Here is a 21,984-nt window from a genome sequence, read left to right as displayed (position 1 = left end):
TTTGCTACTGCTCGACTAAAAAAATCTAGGTCGACCGAACAATCAACCAGTCGACTAATTGGGGTCAGCCCCTAACACTGTATTACATAATGTTGTCTGGGTGCACAGTTTGTGATGGTATAGTTCACTCAGTGTCCTGTCAGAGGTGTCATGTATGATGATACTTAAACATCCTAGCCTACTTCTAAAATGTCCCCTGACCCTTCACTCTCCCTTGCAGATCACTGAGCTCCTGGACGATGAGAAATTAGAGGCATGTGAGGAGCTGCCCCAGGACGGCGAGGGCGAGGAAGGCCCCCCTTCCGCCTCCGAATCCCCCCAACACAGTAACACGCAGGTCACTCCCTCTTCAAGGTAAGATAAGTTGATGATTGACTTTATGATCCTCATGGGGTAATTTGGTTTGCTGCTCTGGGTATACAAAAATATATCAAGCGTAGACAATTAGGAATAAATACAAAGAAAATTGAAAGGAGCAGTTCATGTGCGATTTATCAATGATTCATCTGTACTACAGCTGGGCGATGTGTATCGTGATAAATAACTTTTGCTTGATAAGAAATAACTTCTTTTTTTTTTTTATCAACAGTTACTTTACATTAGTGCCATGGCTCTATACTTTTTTTTTTTATCAACAGTTACTTTACATTAGTGCCAGGGCTCTATACTTTTTTTTTTTATCAACAGTTACTTTACATTAGTGCCAGGGCTCTATACTTTTTTTTTTATCAACAGTTACTTTACATTAGTGCCAGGGCTCTATACTTTTTTTTTTATCAACAGTTACTTTACATTAGTGCCAGGGCTCTATACTTTTTTTTTTTATCAACAGTTACTTTACATTAGTGCCAGGGCTCTATACTTTTTTTTTTTATCAACAGTTACTTTACATTAGTGCCAGGGCTCTATACTTTTTTTTTTATCAACAGTTACTTTACATTAGTGCCAGGGCTCTATACTTTTTTTTTTATCAACAGTTACTTTACATTAGTGCCAGGGCTCTATACTTTTTTTTTTTTTTTTTTTTTTTTCAGTGCCAAGTCAGGACAACTGACATGGTAGCAAATTATTCAAAATAAAAATATTTAATCGATCATATCCAGGGAATGTATGTCACATTCCAACCAAGCTGCCTGCTCCACCACAGCTATGTTCTTGTATCTGGGTTAACCTCTTAAGTCGACCCTCTACTTTTTTGAACATTCTGTTAAAAATCGCGCAACATTTCAGCGCCCTGCTACTCATGCCAGGAATATAGTATATGCATTTGCTTAGTCTGTGTGGATAGAAAACACTCAGACGTTTATAAAACTGGTTAAATCACTGCTGTGGCTTTACCAGAACGGCATTTACATCGAAAAGCACAGGAAAAACTGATCACTGAAAATGGGAAAATATATCCATGCGCTACTTGAACCCATTGATAAAGGTGAACCACAATTAATTGACTGAGGTTGCAGTACCTACAGCTTCCACACGGTGTCTAGAGTCTTGTCATTTCCCTTCGAGTTTTTTCTTGGTCTAGGACCGGATATTTTCTTTGAGTTTCTAGCCGGACATTTTTCCAGACGGACAGCTAATGATCTTTACATCGCCTCCTGATGAATTTTATCGCTTATTAACGTTTACTAATACCTAAAGTTGCATTACAAACGTATTTCGAAGTGTTTTGTGAAAGTTTATCGTAGACTTTTTGAATTTTAAAAAATGACGTTACGTTTTGAAACGATGTTTTTTTCGTTTATCACACAGTCTACATATAACGATATCTAGGCTTTATATGGACCGATTTAATCGAAATAAAGACCCAAATAGTGTTTATGGAACATCTAGGAGTGCCAACAAAGAAGATGGTGAAAGGTAATGAATGTTTTCTATTTTATTGTGCGGTTTGTGTAACGCCAATTATTTTGTTTACGTCCCCTGTGGGTCTTTTTGGGTGTTACATGCTATCAGATAATAGCTTCTCATGCTTTCGCCGAAAAGCATTTTAAAAATCTGACTTGTTGCCTGGATTCACATTGAGTGTAGCTTTAATTCGATACCCTGCATGTGTATTTTAATGAACTTTTGAGTTTTAACTAATACTATTAGCATTTAGCGTAGCGCATTTGCATTTCCAGAGCTCTAGTTGGGATGCAAGCGTCCCGAGTAGAAGCAACAGGTTAAGCCATAAAGTTCTCTTATAGTATGTCATTGGGTCAGCTCAGCTCCCACATGAGAGTATTACATAATTGGAATCACAATTTCCACAAAATGCTGAGTGAAACGGCTTATTTATTATTACATATCAAATTTTATTGGACACATACACACATTTAGCAGATGTTATTAAGGGTGTAGCGAAATGCTTGTGTTCCTAGGTCCAACAGTGCAGTAGTATCTAACAATTCACAACAATACACACCAATCTAAAAGTAAAAGAATGTAGTTAAGAAATATATAAATATTAGGACGAGCAATGTCGGAGTGGCATTGACTAAAATGCAGTAGAATAGAATACAGTATATACATATGAAATGAGTAAAGCAGTATGTAAACATTATTAAAGTGACTGATGTTCCATTGTTAAAGTGACCAGTGATTCCATGTCTCTGTATACAGGGCAGCATTCTCTAAAGTGCAGGATTGTGTAACCGGGTGGTAGCCAACTAGTGATAGCAATCATGGTGGGAAATGTTCAGGGCTCTACGCTGAATTTTTTTTATAAGGAGTAAATCATTTGACATTTAGGATTAAAAATATATATATTTAAGTGTTTTAATGATAAGAAATTACTTAAAGTTAATGAATAAATGTTTTAGGGAAGACAAAAAATTTCTGCTGCCACTTTAAGGGGCGGGCCGTTACCATGGTAGAGGGGCACGCTGTCTCTGTCAGACATGCGAATCACTGTTTCTTCCATAGCAGCAGACATTTGAAGCAAACCCAACTAATATTGAAAAACATCAAAATGATGTAACTAGCCAACTCGACTCTGTCCATCATATATACATCTGGGCTTTGACTTTATTTTATTTTTTACTATTCCCAAATGTTTTGGTTGTTGAAATAGACATTCTTACCTAACAATGCCTAAATCTACCTGCATTTGGCGGGTGTTCATTTCCCACCGTGATCGTAACTTTTTCAATCGGGTGACTCCACGTGGGCTCCTGACTCCAAGTGTCTACACACTGAGCAAAATAGTGTATTAGATCATAACGTTTTTTCTCATTCAATGTACTGAGCAAAATGGTGCTAGTTCAGGACCAGGTAGCCATGTAAAAGCTGTGCTGATCTCCACTCTACCAAACGGATGAGTGTCTCCCTTCAAAAGTCCGGAGGTCTAGACATGAAAGATAATCTAAGTCTTTCTGTTGATCTCATCTCCTCCTCGCCTCTATGTTTAGTCCCAGTGCACCTGCACCCACTTTGATCTCAGCAGAGCGCCAACAGGGCTATTGAGAGCTCCACCACAGGGCCACCATACAGCAGCTAAATGTCAGACAGATCTGGTATGACAGGCTGCTTAAATCGTATTAATGGAGAATAATTTCAGAGGAGCGAGTCTGTCATTCCTTTACACAATTGTGTCTGTTTTTATGGCCACACTCCTCCACATTCTGAGCATACTGTTCAACACAGACATTACAGGAAGCTACACCAACCCCTCTTTTACGCTACTGCTACTCTGTCCATCATATATATGCATAGTTACTTTAACCATATCTGCATGTACATACTACCTCAATCAGCCTGACTAACCGGTGTCTGTATGTAGCCTCGCTACTTTTATAGCCTCGCTACTGTTATTTTTCACTGTCCTTTTACTGTTGTTTTTATTTCTTTATTTACCTAACACCTTTTTTGCACTATTGGTTAGAGCCTGTAAGTAAGCATTTAAGGTCTACACATGTTGTATTCAGAGCACGTGACAAACTTTGATTAGATTATAAGAGCATGAAGAACAATAGGGATTTAAGAGTGACTCATTGTACTCCTGGATTGTTTCAAGAAGTACACGAGGCTGTAAAGATTCACTAGTGTAAAGTAAACAAAATACTTAACATAAAGATCCAAGTCAGCCTCCAATTTAGAGCATTTAAAAAAAATAAAAAATGTTTACCTTTATTTAACTAGGCAAGTCAGTTAAGAACAAATTCTTATTTTCAATGACAGCCTAGGAACAGTGGGTTAACTGCCTGTTCAGGGACAGAACGACAGATTTGTACCTTGTCAGCTCGAGGGTTTGAACTTGCAATCTTCCGGTTTCTAGTCCAACGCGCTAACCACTAGGCTACCCTGCCGCCCCATAGGCCTCTAGATGTTCCGCTTTTGCTTAGGAACTTTTTTTCCCTAGATTGTTGGTGGTGTAGCTTCCTGTTTAAATCGAAAGCCTCTATCAAAGTGGGTTTGGGTGGCTCTGCCTGGCCCACTTGCCCTGTATTTAACCCTTTACATGGCACATTTTGTGCACTGATAAACATCTACATTGGAACGCAGTGGCTACAGGGTTTGCAACTAACTTTTTTCATCACCCAGTACCGTGCCGAAGTGCAATTTCAACTGTCCCAAACTGAACTTGAACCATCCCATATTTTTTATTAAACTTTTATTTTTTAAATGTTTTGATATGCCAGCATTGATCTAGGTCATTTGCAGTGCTTTTAAAGTAATTGGTTTATTTCAGAGACCGATAAATACAGACTATATTACAAAACCCTTTTTGCATCTTAATGTAAACAAACACCATTACATTATTAATAATTATAATTTATTAATTGAACATGATAACCACATGCATACAATATATTGGAGAGAAGAATGTTATTGTGAACTGATTACTGAATAAACTTAGACATTCCATTAGACCACCAGCTGCCCAATTTAAACACAACAAAATACAATTTAGAATGCATGTGTTCCCCAGCCTGACAATGCCAAAATCTACCTGCATTTGGCAAAATCTAACAGCCATTCAGATTTTTTTACCAGCCCAAATATTTTTTGTTGTTGCTAAAAATCACACCAACAAAATGCAATAAAACAGATGAGCATGCTTTGTAATGTTTCTAAAACAATACATGTAGTACTAGTAAGAAGTAATGTGGTATATTGTTAAAATTCATTTTCTGTGACTTGAGTCTTTTAACCAAAATATCACAGCATTCTGTAATTTAAACCAACTTTTATGCCTTTGCGCATCACTTCTAAAAATTAATCTTGTCACTCTGCTCTTCACGTGCGCACACACAGCGCCATGACAGGCAGTGTTGCGGCGCAAGGCAGAAATACATTGCACATTTTACAGTGTGCATTCGGTTTAGGTCAGGGAGATACAGCCATATTCTCAAGAATACCATAATAGCTAGCCATAGCCTACAGACAATGCAAATGCCACAGCAACTCCCGGCACACGAAACCTCCGCTCCGGGCCGGCAGGCCGCAAACAGTCTGGAAGAAAGTAAAATGTGCATTCTAGTAGGCCTATTTGCCCAACATTGGAATGATATTCTAATATTATACATTTTATATTAACCGAAATAATTACAAATGCGATGCCTAGCCAGCGATATCATAGGTTGCCCAGGTTTCAAACAATCTTACCTTGCTTTTAATAGCCTACAGCCAAAATCCGACCATAGAAAAAAAGCTATGATTTTCTGATATGCCATTTAAACCAACATTTCTTATTCTAACATCCAAAGGCAGTAAGGCACAATCCTATTGTTGCATCTTCAGATATTCCCTCTTTCTAAGTTTCTACCATTAGGCTGTATGTCCATCTGCCATCTGACACATTATAAAAACTGCTTGCATCAGGTGCGAGTTTGCGAATGGTGTTCTTCCGTAATAGCATTTTGGAACATTCACGCATATGGCTGAGATGAGGGAAATAAAATAACACATCCTAGATCTGAATGAATGAAATATTCTTATTAATTTTTTTTCTTTATGTAGTTGAATGAGCTGGCAACAAAATCACACAAATTATCAATGGAAATCAAATTATCAACCCATGGAGGTCTGGATTTGGAGTCACACTCAAAATTAAAGTGGAAAACCACACTACAGGCTGATCCAACTTTGATGTATTGTCCTTAAAACAAGTCAAAAATGAGGCTCAGTAGTGTGTGTAGCCTCCACGTGCCTGTATGACCTCCCTACAATGCCTGGGCATGCTCCTGATGAGGTGGCGGATGGTCTCCTGAGGGATCTCCTCCCAGACCTGGACTAAAGCATCCGCCAACTCCTGGACAGTCTGTGGTGCAACGTGGTGTTGGTGGATAGAGCGAGACATTGATGTCCCAGATGTGCTCAATTGGATTCAGGTCTGGGGAACGGGCGGGCCAGTCCATAGCATCAATGCCTTCCTCTTGCAGGAACTGCTGACACACTCCAGCCACATGAGGTCTAGCATTGTCTTGCATTAGGAGGAACCCAGGGCCAACCGCACCAGCATATGGTCTCACAAGGGGTCTGAGGATGTCATCTCGGTACCTAATGGCAGTCAGGCTACCTCTGGCGAGCACATGGAGGGCTGTGCGGCCCCCCCAAAAAATGCCACCCCACACCATGACTGACCCACCGCCAAACCGGTCATGCTGGAGGATGTTGCAGGCAGCAGAACGTTCTCCACGGCATCTCCAGACTCTGTCACGTCTGTCACATGTGCTCAGTGTGAACCTGCTTTCATCTGTAAAGAGCACAGGGCGCTAGTGGCAAATTTGCCAATCTTGGTGTTCTCTGGCAAATGCCAAACGTCCTGCACGGTGTTGGGCTATAAGCACAACCCTCACCTATGGACGTCGGGCCCTCATACCACCCTCATGGAGTCTGTATCTGATCGTTTGAGCAGACACATGCACATTTGTGGCCTGCTGGAGGTCATTTTGCAGGGCTCTGGCAGTGCTCCTCCTGCGCCTCCTTGCACAAAGGTGGAGGTAGCGGTCCTGCTGCTGGGTTGTTGCCCTCCTACGGCCTCCTCCACGTCTCCTGATGTACTGGCCTGTCCCCTGGTAGCGCCTCCATGCTCTGGACACTACGCTGACAGACACAGCAAACCTTCTTGCCACAGCTCGCATTGATGTGCCATCCTGGATGAGCTTCACTACCTGAGCCACTTGTGTGGGTTGTAGACTCCGTCTCGTGCTACCACTAGAGTGAAAGCACCGCCAGCATTCAAAAGTGACCAAAACATTAGCCAGGAAGCATAGGAACTGAGAAGTGGTCTGTGGTCACCACCTGCAGAACCACTCCTTTATTGGGGGTGTCTTGCTAATTGCCTATAATTTCTACCTGTTGTCTAAATTTATTGTCAATCAGTGTTGCTTCCTAAGTGGACAGTTTGATTTCACAGAAGTGTGATTGACTTGGAGTTACATTGTGTTGTTTAAGTGTTCCCTTTATTTTTTTGAGCAGTGTATTTGTGTACTTGTAATGTGAAATATTCATAGTGTATCAACTTTTAAGCTAAATGTTGTGATCGGTTTCATCCTCGTCTTTACGTTTAAACATTTTAGTATGGAACCACTGTTGTATGCATTTGATATTTTCCCACAACTTTCCCAACATCCCAGACATATGTTTTGGCTGTACAGTAACATGCTGCAGTATACATGAAGTCAGAACTGCGCTTCCCAGCACTGTATGGGTTTTGACTGACAGTCGTTCTGAACTTGAGCACCTTGCAAAACAAGAAGTTGACCCCTCCCTCCTGCTAATTTTGCAGCTTTTGCACATTTCATTTCTGAGTGAGGGAAATACTTTAAATGAAGAGGACTCTCTAAGTATTTTTTAAGTGAGACGTTGAGGATTATAATAAATACTGCGTTGATGTCGTACAAGCAAGCCAAACACCCTTTAGTCCAAATGTGCAATTTCCATAGAATAAAACTGTCAAATACATTGTCAACGTTTATGATCACTATGTTTGATGTACTGTTACAAGATGACATGCTATCATACCCTGGGTTGTTCTGAACAGAACGAGCCCATGTTTGTTTATTGTGAAGAAAAATTGCTGTGTCACACGCACCTGAATGCGCTTATGCCTTTCTGAATGCCTTTCTATGCGCATCAAAATTACTATCGGTTGATGCCCACCTGACCCAGATTGAGATTTAGAATGGACCGTTTTGGGATTTCGTAAACAACACATTTTTTTTGATGGCGGTGATGCAGGGTTGTGTTCCAACCAAAACGACTACAAGTGTGCTTGCTCTAGCTCATCCATGGCGCAGGAGAAGGAGAACTAGGAGTACAAGTGTATTGAAATTACTTAGGAACTGTGCACACTTTGGAGAGGTGTGTGTGGCCACTTTGAGATCCCAGTTAGTCCTTTCACTCAAACCCTTATAATTTCTTATGTTGCACCTATCCCATATTTTCCATTAATATTCTTAGAATTTTACTGAATGTATCCAGAGTATTTTCAGATGTTGGTATCAACAAATGCGGCAATAAGTACAGTAAATTGAACATAAAATCAACAGTGTAGTAATGTGTGGATTCAGTTGTCAGGTGAACTGTAGTCCTCACGTTTTGGTCTAATAATTTTCCGTAATCTCCTAACTGTTCCCTTTCAATTGCTACCATGGATATGCATATGCTTTTCATATTTTTTCTGTAAGAAACATTTAAATTTAGCCCTATCCATATAGCATATAGGCCCATTCTCACCAGTGTAAAGGGTTAAGGTGATTAAACCCATTAATCCCTAATCCACACAAACAGACAGCCACATGCACCATGGCAGGGGGAAATAGTCTACATGGCTAGAAAGGCTTGAGACAGTGACACACCCCACAGCACACCGCACATACAGTGAGCTCTAAAAGTATTGGGACTGTGACAGTTTTCTCTACTCCAGCACTTTGGATTTGAAATTATACAGTAACTACGAGGTTAAAGTACAGACTGTCAGCTTTAATTTGAAGAGAATTTTCATCCATCTTGGGTGAACTGTTTAGGAAGCACTTGGTACATAGTCCCCCCTATTTTTGGGTACCTAAAGTATTGGGACAAATTCACTTGTGTATTAAAGTAGTCAAAAGCTTAGTTTGGTCCCATATTCCCTAGCATGCAATGATTACATCAAGCTTGTGACTACAAACTTGTTGGATGCATTTGCTGTTTGCTTTGGTTGTTTCCAATTGATTTTTGCCCAATTTTAAATCAATGGTAAATAATGTATTGCTATTTTGGAGTCACTTTTTTTTATTGTAAATAAATAAGAATGGAATGTTTCTAAACACAATATGAAGAGCCAGAGAGCAACGGAGATCAGTTCAGAGCGCAGAGCCACGCGTGTGCACATTTGTTGATATTCTTTGCTAGTTAGCGAGTTACTAGCCCACTTATATAAGTATAAGTCAGCAATGGGGAGTTAGTGCTTCCTACAAGAACATAGCTTGAAATGTAGCCTACACATTTTGTCTTTGAAAAGCCAGTCAGGTAAAAAGCTAATGTCTTAATTAAAGGGGCAGTGTTGTATTTTGAGACAGGCTTGAATATTGTCATTCTCTGTATGCTAACAATAATAAAATGTATTTTGTAAAGTGGTTTCTTGCATCATACAATACAATTTACAGTCACCTATTTGGCCCATGGTGTTATAAATCAAGTAAAAAAAATGAATTAATGTCAAGCCCTTCATAATGTAAAAACTTTTAAGAGTCTCATGCAACGTAGGCCTGCATTGAACACCACATATAGGCCACGGTAGGCTATATCATAGAAATCAAAAGCTATTTCCATGTGAAAATGTTATGGGATTTGCTCCATTGGTTTTGTTGGTAGGCCCACATTATGTTCAAATAGCCACAATAGCCTATTAGCTACTGTCTAAAACTTTAAGGGAACACAATTCTCACGTGTATGCTCACAAGACCAAACATTTGCACAATGACCCAAAATATTTGAGTGAACATTACATATAAGTGAATCTTTCCCAATACTTTTGGTCCCCTAAAATGGTTGGACTAAGTACAGAAAGTCTGCACTTTAACCTCATAGTCATTGTATAATTTGAACTCCATAGTGCTAGAGTACAGAGCCAAAACAACAACATATGTCACTGTCCCAATACATTTGGATCTCACTGTATTTGTTACCAGTCTTTACTGGTTGTTTCCCAAACCATACACACAATAGACTTGATTTGGACCCACATGGGAGTTGAAAAACAACCATGACACTAGTGGGTTGGCACTCGCTTCTGGGCTATTGTTTTCCCATGGACCCTACTGCTGCAGTGTTTAACACTTTATGGTATGCCAAACAAGGACCGAGAAGGCCCTTTTCGGCTAACTTGACCTCTCACTTTGTGCCTCCGGCTTCTGAATCATGTCACCAAGGAGTCAGACATGAACTGTGGGGGTGTATGTACAGTGCTTTGGGAAAATATTCAGACCCCTTGAATTTTTCCACAATTTGTTATGTTCTGAAATTGATTAAATCGTTTTTTCCCCCACCTCATCGATCTACACACAATACCCATAATGACAAAGCAAAAACTATTTTTTTAAAGAATTTTTAGCAAATTTATAAAAATATAAAAACATCAAATTTACTTAAGTTCTCAGACCTTTTACGCAGTACTTTGTTGAAGCACTTTTGGCAGTGATTACAGCCTCCAGTCTTCTTGGGTATGATGCTACAAGCTTGGCACACCTGTATTTGGGGAGTTTCTCACATTCTTCTCTGCAGATCCTCTCAAGCTCTGTCAGGTTGGATAGGGAGCATCGCTGCACAGCTATTTTCAGGTCCCTCCAGAGATGTTTGATCGGGTTCAAGTCCGGGCTCTGGCTGGGCCACTCAAGGACATTCAGAGACTTGTCCGGAAGCAAATCCTGCGTTGTCTTGGCTGTGTACTTTGGGTCATTGCCCTGTTGAAAAGTGAACCTTCACCTCAGTCTGAGGTCCTGAGCACTCTGGAGCAGATTTTCACCAAGGATTTCTCTGTAATTTGCTCCGTTCATCTTTCCCTCGATCCTGACTGGTCTTCCAGTCACTGCCGCTGAAAAACATCCCCATGGCATGATGCTGCCACCCCCATGCTTCGCTATAGGGATGGTGCCAGATTTCCACCAGACGTGGCGCTTGGCATTCAGGCCAAAGAGTTCAATCTTGGTTTCATCAGACCAGAGAATCCTGTTTCTCATGGTCAGAGTCCTTTAGGTGCCTTTTGGGAAAACTCCAAGCAGGCTGTCAGATGCCTTGTACTAAGGAGTGGCTTCCGTCTGGCCACTCTACCAAAAAGCCCTGACTGGTCGAGTGCTGCAGAGATAGCTCCAGAGTTCCTCTGTGGATATGGGAGAACTATGTCAGAGTGACTTTCGGGTATTATGTGTAGATTGCTGAGGGGGAAATGTGTTTGTTCAATTTTAGGATTTGTCTGAAACGTAACAAAATATGGAAAAAGTCAAGAGGTCTGAATACATTCTGAATGCAATATATGTGCTTGTCCTGGTCGTTCTGTAAAGGTTAAGGGGATTTGGGTGGTGGCTGGACTTTACATTGACATTTTTGTCATTTAGCAGACACTCTTATCCAGAGTGACTTACAGGAGCAATTAGAGCTAAGTGCCTTGCTCAAGGGCACATTGGCATATTTGTTTACCTTGTCGGCATGGGTGATTTGAACCGGCCCAACACTTTAACCGCATGGGGGGATAGGGAAAGGCTTTGGGTGGCAGCTGCTGCATAATTAGGGCCCAGTCCCAGACAGACTCATGTAGATAGAAGGGTGGAGTTGGGGCAAGCACTGAAATTAACAGAGATTAAATGGCAACCAACAGAATTGGCAGCTGCCTGTATCCCCCACAACTATTGCTGTGATGCCGGGGATTATGCAGTTACAGCTCTGCCTTTGATGGAATTTGTGGTATTATGTAATTTTATAAATGTCTTAAATGTTGTATTTTTTTTATTTTTTGGTAAACTCACTTGCTTATGAAATCATGAAGGTAGTCATTGATCAACAATAACACTTGATTGGTCATGTACGATGTGGTTCGGTCTTTGATAGGGTTGCAAAGCTACCGGTAATTTACCAGAATCTTTTGTAATTTTGGTCAACTATACTTGAATTAAAGTATTCATATACAGTACCAATCAAAAGTTTGGACACACCTACTCATTAAAGGATTTTTCTTTATTTTTACTATTTTTTTACTAAGAATCATGTAGTAACCAAAAAAGTGTTTACATTTTTTAAATGTATGAGATTCTTCATAGTAACCATCCTTTGTCTTGAAGACAGCTTTGCACACTCTTGGCATTCTCTCAACCAGCTTCACCTGGAATGCTTTTCCAACTGTCTTGTTGGCTGAGCACTTGTTGGCTGCTTTTTCTTCACTCTGCGTTGCAAGTCATCCCCAACCATCTCAATGGGGTTGAGGTCGGGGGATTGTGGAGGCCAGGTCATCTGATGCAGCATTCCTTCACTCACCTTCTTGGTCAAATAGCCCTCATATAGCCTGAAGGTGTGTTGGATCATTGTCCTGTTGAAAAACAAATGATGGTCCCACTAAGCACAAACCAGATGGGATGGTGTATTGCTGTGGTAGCCATGGTGGTTAAGTATGCCGTGAAGTCTCAATAGATCGCTGACTGTGTCACCAGCAAAGCACCGTCACACCACCACCTCCATGCTTCACGGTGGGAACCACACATGCAGCGATCTGTTCAGCTACTCTGCGTCTCACAAAGACACGGTGGTTGGAACCAAAAATCTAAAATTTGGACTCATCAGACCAAAGGACAGATTTTCACTGGTCTAATGTCCATTGCTCGTGTTTCTTGTCCTAAGCAAGTCACTTTATTATTATTATTATTATTATTGGTGTCCTTTAGTAAGGGTTTCTTTGCAGCAATTCAACTATGAAGGCCTGATTCTCCTCTGAACAGTTGATTTTGAGATGTCTGTTTCTTGAACTCTGTGAAGCATTTATTTGGGCTGCATTTTCTAAGGCTGGTAACGAATGAGCTTATCCTCTGCAGTAGAGGTAACTCGGTCTTCCTTTCCTTTGGCGGTCCTAATGACAGTCAGTTTCATCATGGTGCTTGATGGTTTTTGCAATTGCACTTGAAGAAATGTTCAAAGTTGACTGACCTTCATGTCTTAAAGTAATGATGGACTGTCGTTTCTCTTTACTTATTTGAGCTATCTTCTGTATACCACCCCTACCTTTTCACAACACAACTGATTGCATTAAGAAGGAAAGAAATTCCACAAGTGAACTTTAAAACAAGGCACACCTGTTCATTGAAATAAATTCCAGGGGACTACCTCATGAAGCTGGTTGAGAGAATGCCAAGAGTGTGCAAAGCTGTCATCAAGGCCAGGAGTGGCTACTTTGAAGAATCTCAAATATAAAATATATTTTGATTTGTTCAACACGTTTTTGGTTACTACATGGTTCCATATGTGTTATTTCATAGTTTTGATGTCTTCACTATTATTCTACAATGTAGAAAATAGTAAAAAATAAAAAGCATTGAATGAGTAGGTGTGTCCAAACTTTTGATTGGTACTGTATATAAAGAATAATTTGCTTAAACCCTCATGTTAAACACCAATGCTATTCACTAAGTTGATGGTTTATATTTAGAATAATGTTTTGCAGCTTTTTCATTTTATTTAATTGTAATATATTTGACATAATAATGCCACACAGGGCCAGAGATAATTAGATACCTGTGATAATCTGAAGTTCCCAAAAGGGCTACTAGATGTAAAATCAAATTTGTATTTATCACATGCGCTGAATACAACGGATGTAGCCCATACAGTGAAATGCTTACTTAAAAGCCCTTACCAACAATGCAGTTCAAGAAATTAAGAAAATATTTACTGAATAAACTAAAGTAAAAAATGTAATAAAAAGTAACACAAAGTAAAAGAACGAGGCTATATAGAGGGGGTGCCGAGTCAATGTGAGGAGGTACAGGTTAGTTGAGGTAATTTGTACATATAGGTAAGGGTAAAGTGTGACTGCATAGATAATAAACAGCGAGTAGCAGCAGTGTGAAAATGAAAGGGGGGGGTTGCAATGTAAATTGTCGGGATGGCCATTTTAATAAATTGTTCAGCAGTCTTGGGGTTAGAAGCTGTTCAGAAGCATTTTGGACCTACACTTTATTACATAACATCTTTGAAAGATACTAATATTTTGGTAGTTTACTGGTGAACTTCTAAACTTTCCAGTAATCTATCCTCCCTCTGCAACCCTAGTCAGAGGGAGAAAGTGCAGGCTTTGCTGACTTGTTTGTGCCAAGCCTTGATAGCCATTAAGCCTGCCAGCGACAGCTCCCATCAAATCTAAATATAAACCTGTTGGACCGTCCATCATACATCCTGTTCCCTGCTCCATGGAAAGTCTTTCATGGGGCACAAAAATAAACTCCAGTGATGAAGACTAGCGTCCTAGAGACACGCTGTTTGGCGAGGTTTGAGACAGGGGAATGTGTGAACAGGTGTTTGCTCCATAATGACTGTCTGAGGGAGGAAAGCAGGGTCACAGACCTCCCTCCTACCCTCCACCTGTCCTCCTTCTCTCACCCTTTCACCTCTCCAACTCATGAGTGTCAGCCTGCGTGCCTTCCCTCACAACACTACCAGGCCAGGCAGCCCTGTAAACCTAGCCAGTGGCTTTGTCCCAAATGTCACCCTTTTCCCTAGAGTGCACACATTTTGACCAGGGACCACCTATATAGGGACTAGGGTGCCATTTGGGACTGCGTCAGAACCAGAGGATCAACAGCCCCTGGGTCCAACCTGTTCTCCTTGTCATAGTCCATCTTCTCCAGCCAGACCTGTCCTGAAGAGCCTGTGGACATTATTTATGAGGGCTTTCAGGCCACTGCATGCCACAGAAACCTGCCGCTCTTATGTGTCAACGGAACTCTTGCTGTCTCTTTCATGAGGGCGTTTGAGTGATAGTCCAGCACTCATCATGGACACACAGCCAGATGTTTACATGGTTAACGGCACCCTTCAAGGTGGACACCTGCTCCTGTCGTGGCCTGTGCCCATCAAAACAAGTGCCTGCTACTACTTCTATCCCATATACCCACTCCTGGTATTGGGATCCACTCCTTGCTTTATTTTGAGTAGCTGATCATTTTATGTCCACTGCTCTCAGCTACCTCTCATCCCCTTCGCATCTTAGTTATTTCTTACTTCCCCCTCACGACCTTATTACCTCATCTCACTACCTGATTTGTCAAGGCTATAGGCACCGGCACCATATACTGTATTTCGCATATATTGCTCTGATAGGCAGGTACTACACTGCTTGGAGTATGATGTCTATGCGACCTAGATAACAAACATAACATATATTATCAGTTCTCAGCCACAGTACTTGGACAGGCTTCTCATCTTACATTCCTAGGAGTTCTGACACACTTTCCACCCAGGAAAGATTACTTTTATCGCAATTTAACTGTGGCAATGATAAATGGGTCAAGCAAGATAGGATTAAGAGCAAACCTGACCCGCTTCCTGCTAGTGGACACAGTGAAGCATTCTCAGAACACATGGCACTCACTGAACTGTCATCTTCAGTTCAGACAGTCCTGTGACCTTACTCAGGATGTATGTGATGTGTAACTGTGTGTGTGTGTGTGTGTTCACTCAGAGACAAACATAGATTTGAGCGTGCAGAAGTAAACTGCTCAAGAGGGCCTGTGATTCAGTGTGTGGGTGTGGCCAGTAGCCACCCTGTCCCCCTAGGTGAGCTCCAGTCAGAGCTATTAAAGAGCCAGCCCTGTCAGTGAGCCAGCCCAGTCATTGGGCTATGATTGAATAGGATATCAGTGGGTACCAAGCGGACATAGGGGTGATGTGCAGGTTATATAAAAGCCAGTGGATGACAGGTGGGGGGGGGGCTGCTGTGTTATAGTCAGTTTTTACTGGCCGTTGGTTGGGGAAGCCTGCCCCCCTCGGGTCAGGTGATTGGCCAGTGGTGTTGGTTGCCCGGTTGCGTCAAGCAGCCCTGTATTTGAGCAGGGTTCTGGATTGTTTACTGCAGCACTTTTCAGCAGAGAGTCCCGAGCCCAACACGACGCAGCAAGCCAGCTGTGGACCGAGCTCTCCACAATATGTACCCAGGGAGTCAGGTTTTGCTCTTCGACCTTCTCATACAGACTTTATCGCCAATAAGTGCTCAGTCTGGATAACCAGAGAACCCACCAAAAAAAACGTCAGGCTTGATAAACAAAACACGACTAACCAAGTTGAACCGACAACCGGTGAAAATGGCGTGTGAAATTCTGCTGCTCAGGTAAAGCCATGGGGGGGGATTGTAACAGTGTGTGTACATTGTCATGTTCAATTTGAGATGTATTCAGTATGTGGGGATGCGAGGCTATTTGTGGCGTATGATGTTTTATGATAACTTAATGCAGCCCCATGGTATCTCTGATGGGTCATGACCGGTTAACCTTTACGGATGAACTTGTTAAGGGTTTGTATTACATCGCGGGGGGGGAGGGGTGTTTAAGATTGACTGACTAATTCTACAAATCTCACGGGAGGATGCTAGTCTGCGTAACCGACACGTTTAGCTTTAATACACAGAGGTAGTATATCAAGGGTAAAACAGGTGTTTACGAGCTGAAGAGTGATGCCTGGTAGAGAGTGTGTGGGCTTTTCTTGAAGTACCCGCTGAAACTGTGATGTATGGCAAGCACACTGCGGCGCTACTCTCTGCCAGAACCAGGACATAACCTACAGACGCAGTGCTGAGCAGAGCAACTCTGCTGAATCACAACTACCTGGCTACCTCTTCTACTGCTGCGACTCAGCCACTCATACTAATAGCAGGACTGTGTGTGTGTGTGTGTGTGTGTGTGTGTGTTTACAGTATGTGTTCATATGACCACTGACTATGGGATGATGAAGCTAAATTGCGGAGTTGGAGGAAGCTCGCGGTTTCCTGGAGCTTTGCCTCTGGTGATCTTTTAGTTGGGTAGCAGATCACTCACTGATCTCTCATTAGAACAGCAATAGACATCAGTAGGTCCTCAGCTAGCTACCTTACTGAATTCCTGTTGGTGTTACCAGTCAGGCTGTGGTATCCTAGGACATCTCTTCATCCGGCACTGTTAAGTAACCTTATTAGTGGAAGGAAATACGGACTGTTAAGTAACCGCCTTAGTCAGTGGACCAGAAGTCCACAATAGGCATCAGCAGTTCCCTTAAGATTCATCTTACTGCAATTATATCCCTATCTGTCATACCATGGTTCTCCATGACGTGACGAGGACAGACGCTGTTAAGCTACCTCTATTTTGAAAGGAAAATACTGGTCTGACCTACCACTAGAGCCCTTTGCCCTGAGGTCAGGTCACCATACTACAAAGAGCTATGTGGCAGATTATATGACATTCCTCCTTATCCAAATCACTTTGGCAAAGCTGGTACGGTTATTCCACCTCATTAGGTTAGCGTGAGGCACTCCAGGGCTTTTTAAAAGCTGGTAAAGCTTTTTTTGTCTCTGACTCCAAAAACCTTGGCTGGTGTTCAGTCTAGTCACACAAACTGATTTCTCCACAGCCTGGGAATCAGGCCTGATCTGAGTGAGTCTGATCTGATTCAGAACAAGTAATAGAATAACCCAGAGTGTTTGAGAGGGAGATATGCAGTAACAGATATCCCTGTGCTGTGCTCGCTGGCCTGTGTGTGGCCACATCCAACAGTGCGCTCTCATTGTTTCCAAGGCAGAGCGAGAAGGTTCGACTTACAGAACATTGCTGACTCTAAAATGACTACTACCTTGGAGTCGGTGAGATGGAATGGTGTTATGTCATCTAAAATTGGTAGACAAATAGTCAACTCTCTTTCTCTATTGATCCATACTGGCAATTTCACTGGCTAAAGTCCAAATGCAGGCATCAATGTGGAGGTGTGCTGGAACTTTTACATGACTCTTCTCACAGGGTCGAGCTGTATGTTTAACTTCACTGTCAGAACAGGAGGTGTGATGGTGGGCGTCTGGCCTGTGTGTTGTCTGACAGCCTGAGGCTTCAGTGTTTAATGCCTCTTACTGCACTATCTCACTGTACGGCTCTGTACAGCTCTTCAAGGACACAATGTCAGTCAGTGCGGAATCCGAGCGCTGCCTTTTTCTCAGTAAACAAGAAGAGGGGGAGGGGTGACTGTAAATAATTAAGTTGCTATTGATGTGATTTGAGCTGCTGGGCAGATGCAGAGACTGAGGTGTGAGCCAAAGGGATGTATCTTTAACACTAGATAGGGAGCACTCTGAATCCTATTGGCATATGTAGGTCCTGTTGGGCCTTGGTTGTGAAAAGCGATACTGGAGATGGACCACACGTTCTAACATTCTATGGCGGGTCTGAGTCTGATATTCCCTACTGTGAGTGGTTTCAAAGCTGTAGCCTAACTAAGGGCCCAGTGGGATAGCATAAGATAGGGCAGGCCAGACGGTCTCTAGGTAGCAGCCATCTCCCAGGTTTAGCTGGTTAATAGATAGACTCATCCTAACTATACACTGGTGGATGGAACTGTTGACAGGAATATGCCAACACCATACTACAGTTAAACTTTGTGCCTGTTTGTGCGTGTTTGTTTGTGTTGCTTGCGTGAGGAGTTGACCCACCTTGTCAATATCAACCTTTTAGAGCGCCAGTCCCCCCGAGGTGCCCTGTTAGTTGCCCTCACCCCCAAAGGAGACCGCTAAACACAACCCGGGTGTTAACAGCAGCGGGATAACCAGCAGGGCCAGTGCGTTATGCAAGCACAGATTCCTGGCATTGTTTATGAGGCGGACAAGCGCAAGACTGCTGAATCAACCAGCCCCTTCTTCCTGTCACAAGCAACGGCACTGCCTGATGAGAGGCAGGCTGTGTCCTGTTTGACATTTGCCTACATCAATGGAATGGTCCCTGTTTTTGTGTGGTGGGTACAGAAAGGGGACGCTATTTACAGTAAATGGGGCGCTGCCTACCCGCCAGCCCATCCTGTGTGCCCGCCCACTGCACACCCTTGGCGGCGCCTGGGAGTAGCTATTGAGAGGCGTGAATTGAGTGACATAAGGAAAGAACATGCGTGTGTGCGTGCTCTCATGCAGTACTCTCTAGAGGTGTGTGAACTCCCTTGATACCCGGCCCTTTGGATGTACTTTCCCTCCTTAGGTAGAACTGCTGCATAGATTAGGACCCAGCTGAACTGAGGCCATGACCTGATGGGTCACTCCACTGCACAGAGTTTCCAATGGAATACACTCAGAGAAGGGAAGGTCCTGGTTGACCAGGGAGGACGGAGGCGAGTAGGTGGTACATGATGTTCTAATGTTGCTTTCTGTTTCCTCTCAGTTCACACATCTCCCCCATCAGCGTTCTTCCAGGATCTGCAGAGTAAGTACTTAGCTACAACGTCCCCCAAAAAATACAATTTCTGCCATACCTTAATGCACTAAATCAAAGGATCCCAAAAAGTGTAAACCGCTTTCAGGTTAGACTGGGTCAAAGACATAGATAAAAACTGATTGCTAATCCACCAAGGAGGAGTTGAAGGGAACGGGAGGGGGAGGATCAAGCCATATCAACCCATCACCAAACCATTTGCGTCACAAAACATTGAGACTTGAGCACATCCATCACATGACAAGCCTTCTCTGGTTCCTCTGTGGGTGTAGAGAAGGGGCGAGTGATGCTGTTGACTGGTCGCCACTGTACTGTAGCTTCAGGAGGCTTGCGCAATGTACAACAGCTGGTGGCTAGCTCCAGGAGTAGTAGACTAATGCTTTAGCTGGTGGCTAACTTCGGGGCTAGTAATGCATTAGCTATAGCTGGTGGCTAGCTTCAGGCATAGTAAATCTTATGTATTAGCTATAGCTGGTGGCTAGCTTCAGGACTAGTAATGCATTCACTAGGCTATAGCTTCCAGCTAGATTTTACAGACTACACAGTCCCATGTTTGTTCACTAAAGCTAAGCCTTTATCCGTGGGTTTAAACTTCAGAAGCCAAAGAATACAGTAGAGTTCAGTACAGCTAAATGAGAAGGGAGTTTTGGTGCTTAGTACAGATAGTGCTGGATTTATGTATCTCAGGACTCTAGAGCACAGGGCTGTTCCCTTTTTTAGTCAGAGTTCCCTGCTTGACCTTATTAAACGTGCCAGAGAGCAGGAAATGGGTCGCCGAGCGGTTTAACTCCGCTGCTAATGTTTCTTATTAGATGGATTCAGAGGGTTCTTACTTTGGCAACAGAAGTTAATACGTTGTGCCTGTGTTGTTTCCGCAGCATTATAGAGCGGACCATCCGCGCCGCGGTGGAACAGCACTTCTTTGACCTCAAGAGCTCCATCGACCAGGAGATCAGCAGCTATGAGAGCCAAGGGTGAGCAGTGAACACACACACTTGTGCTCAATCTCACACTACACGCACATAATGTCCATACACGATGCAAATGTTTTCACACATGTACATGTATCCATGTTCATACGAACATACTCACTTTAGCAACACACACTAACATGCGTTCCCTTGTCACCCATACTGTTGCCTAACACTGGGTGGCAGGCAGCTCCAGAAAGTTCATGTTACCGCAGTGCGATGCTGATAGTTGCTTAGTTAATGACTTGTTTGGTTTCCACAGCGCGGGCCCCAGTGAAAAGCAGGTGACGGGGCCAGGGCCATTTGATGGCCATGGAGAGGAGGGCCCGTGTACGAGTAAGGAGGGCCCCGCAAGCAGTCCCCTGTCAGCCCCAGAGACAGAGAGCCACTCTGAACACAGCCCACAGGCCCAACAGGTCCGTTATACAGTCAGTCACTCCAGGTCACTGGAGAGCGACACACACATCCCAGACAAACAACTCCACAAGCTCTGGCCGTAAACAGAATATTGAACATTTACCATACCGAGCCCTGTCGCTGAATAGGGGCTATCACTTTATTACAAGGTTTTGTGTGACTCATAACAAAGACGTCATTCTCTTTGGAGGGCCGAGGTGGTGGGGGACAAGGGAAACCTTGTCAGATACAGACTGTCTTCTGTTCTCCCCGAGCACAGCCAGTCCATCTTGATAACATCATCATAGATAAGCAATAAGAGACAATTCCATGAACTTTAGACATCCTACACAGAATCAGATTTAGCCTATATAGCATAGAATTACAGGTCATGGATTGGGGATAGCTCTCCTGGCTGGTAACCTTGGATAGAGGCTGGCTGAACGCTATATAAAATGGCAGCTAGTTTCCACTGACATCTGCCCACCCTCTCCTCCAATTCTTCACCACCACAGACCTGGCTGCTGGCTGGGCTCCACGGCCCCTCAGCCCAGAGGTGGGACCCTCTATGAATTGGGTCACCCTCTTTTTAAATAGTCTGCTTGCCCCCAAAGAATGACAGCAACATCTGTTCAGACCTCAAATACTCCTCCCGCCCCTCTCATAAATACATATACACACTGTATGCAGTTAAACCAGGTCCATCTCCACCTACTTTGTAAAAAAAAGGGGGAGGCTGCCCTCCAGGAATTCAAGCTAGCGTCTCAATATAACTTTTTATTTTTTTTATTATGTTTGCTGTTGATGCAGCCTCTGTTTGATAGTCTACATGGGTACTGTTCCAGGGTACTGTTTCATGTTGGTTTTTATGCTTGGCAAGTGGATGTTCTTCAATGAGTCAATTGTGATCAAGAAATTAGGTCAATCTAATACTTGATATGTTGTTTCTGCGTGTTTTTCCTCCTAGGAGGTCGAGGATTGTGACTCCCAAGGCGCCATCCTGGAGGAGAGTTCTGGAATGGACCTGGATGCCGCAGAGGCTCTTGTAGATGCAGAGAACAATATCAACACTGCCAGGTTGGCTTTAAACCGTTTAACAGTATTGCTACACAGCACAATTACCTCAACTGCTTAAATGCCAGGCTTTGCTGTCTAGTTTATTTCCTGCCTTCCCAGAGAAGGCTGATGGCTGCCATTCAATGAAACAAGCTAATCATACTGTTGTATGCTAATCGGGA

The 21,984-nt window shown here is 42.8% G+C and overlaps 1 protein-coding gene across 2 annotated transcripts in view; it reads left to right on the top strand.

The window, feature by feature from the left end:
- The window catches only part of LOC115130498 (protein FAM13B-like), an 82,814-nt gene that overhangs the window by 50,560 nt on the left and 10,270 nt on the right, over positions 1–21,984 (top strand). For both annotated transcript variants that reach the window (XM_029661697.2, XM_029661698.2), the window contains exons 7-11: positions 221–354; positions 19,329–19,370; positions 20,258–20,353; positions 20,613–20,766; positions 21,714–21,823. In XM_029661697.2, the coding sequence (XP_029517557.1) occupies positions 221–354; positions 19,329–19,370; positions 20,258–20,353; positions 20,613–20,766; positions 21,714–21,823 (536 nt within the window). The remainder of the gene's footprint in view (positions 1–220; positions 355–19,328; positions 19,371–20,257; positions 20,354–20,612; positions 20,767–21,713; positions 21,824–21,984) is intronic.

The sequence above is a fragment of the Oncorhynchus nerka genome, linkage group LG6 (genome assembly GCF_034236695.1).
Source record: "Oncorhynchus nerka isolate Pitt River linkage group LG6, Oner_Uvic_2.0, whole genome shotgun sequence".
NCBI lineage: Eukaryota > Metazoa > Chordata > Actinopteri > Salmoniformes > Salmonidae > Oncorhynchus > Oncorhynchus nerka.
This window is presented reverse-complemented; position numbering and strand designations above follow the sequence as displayed.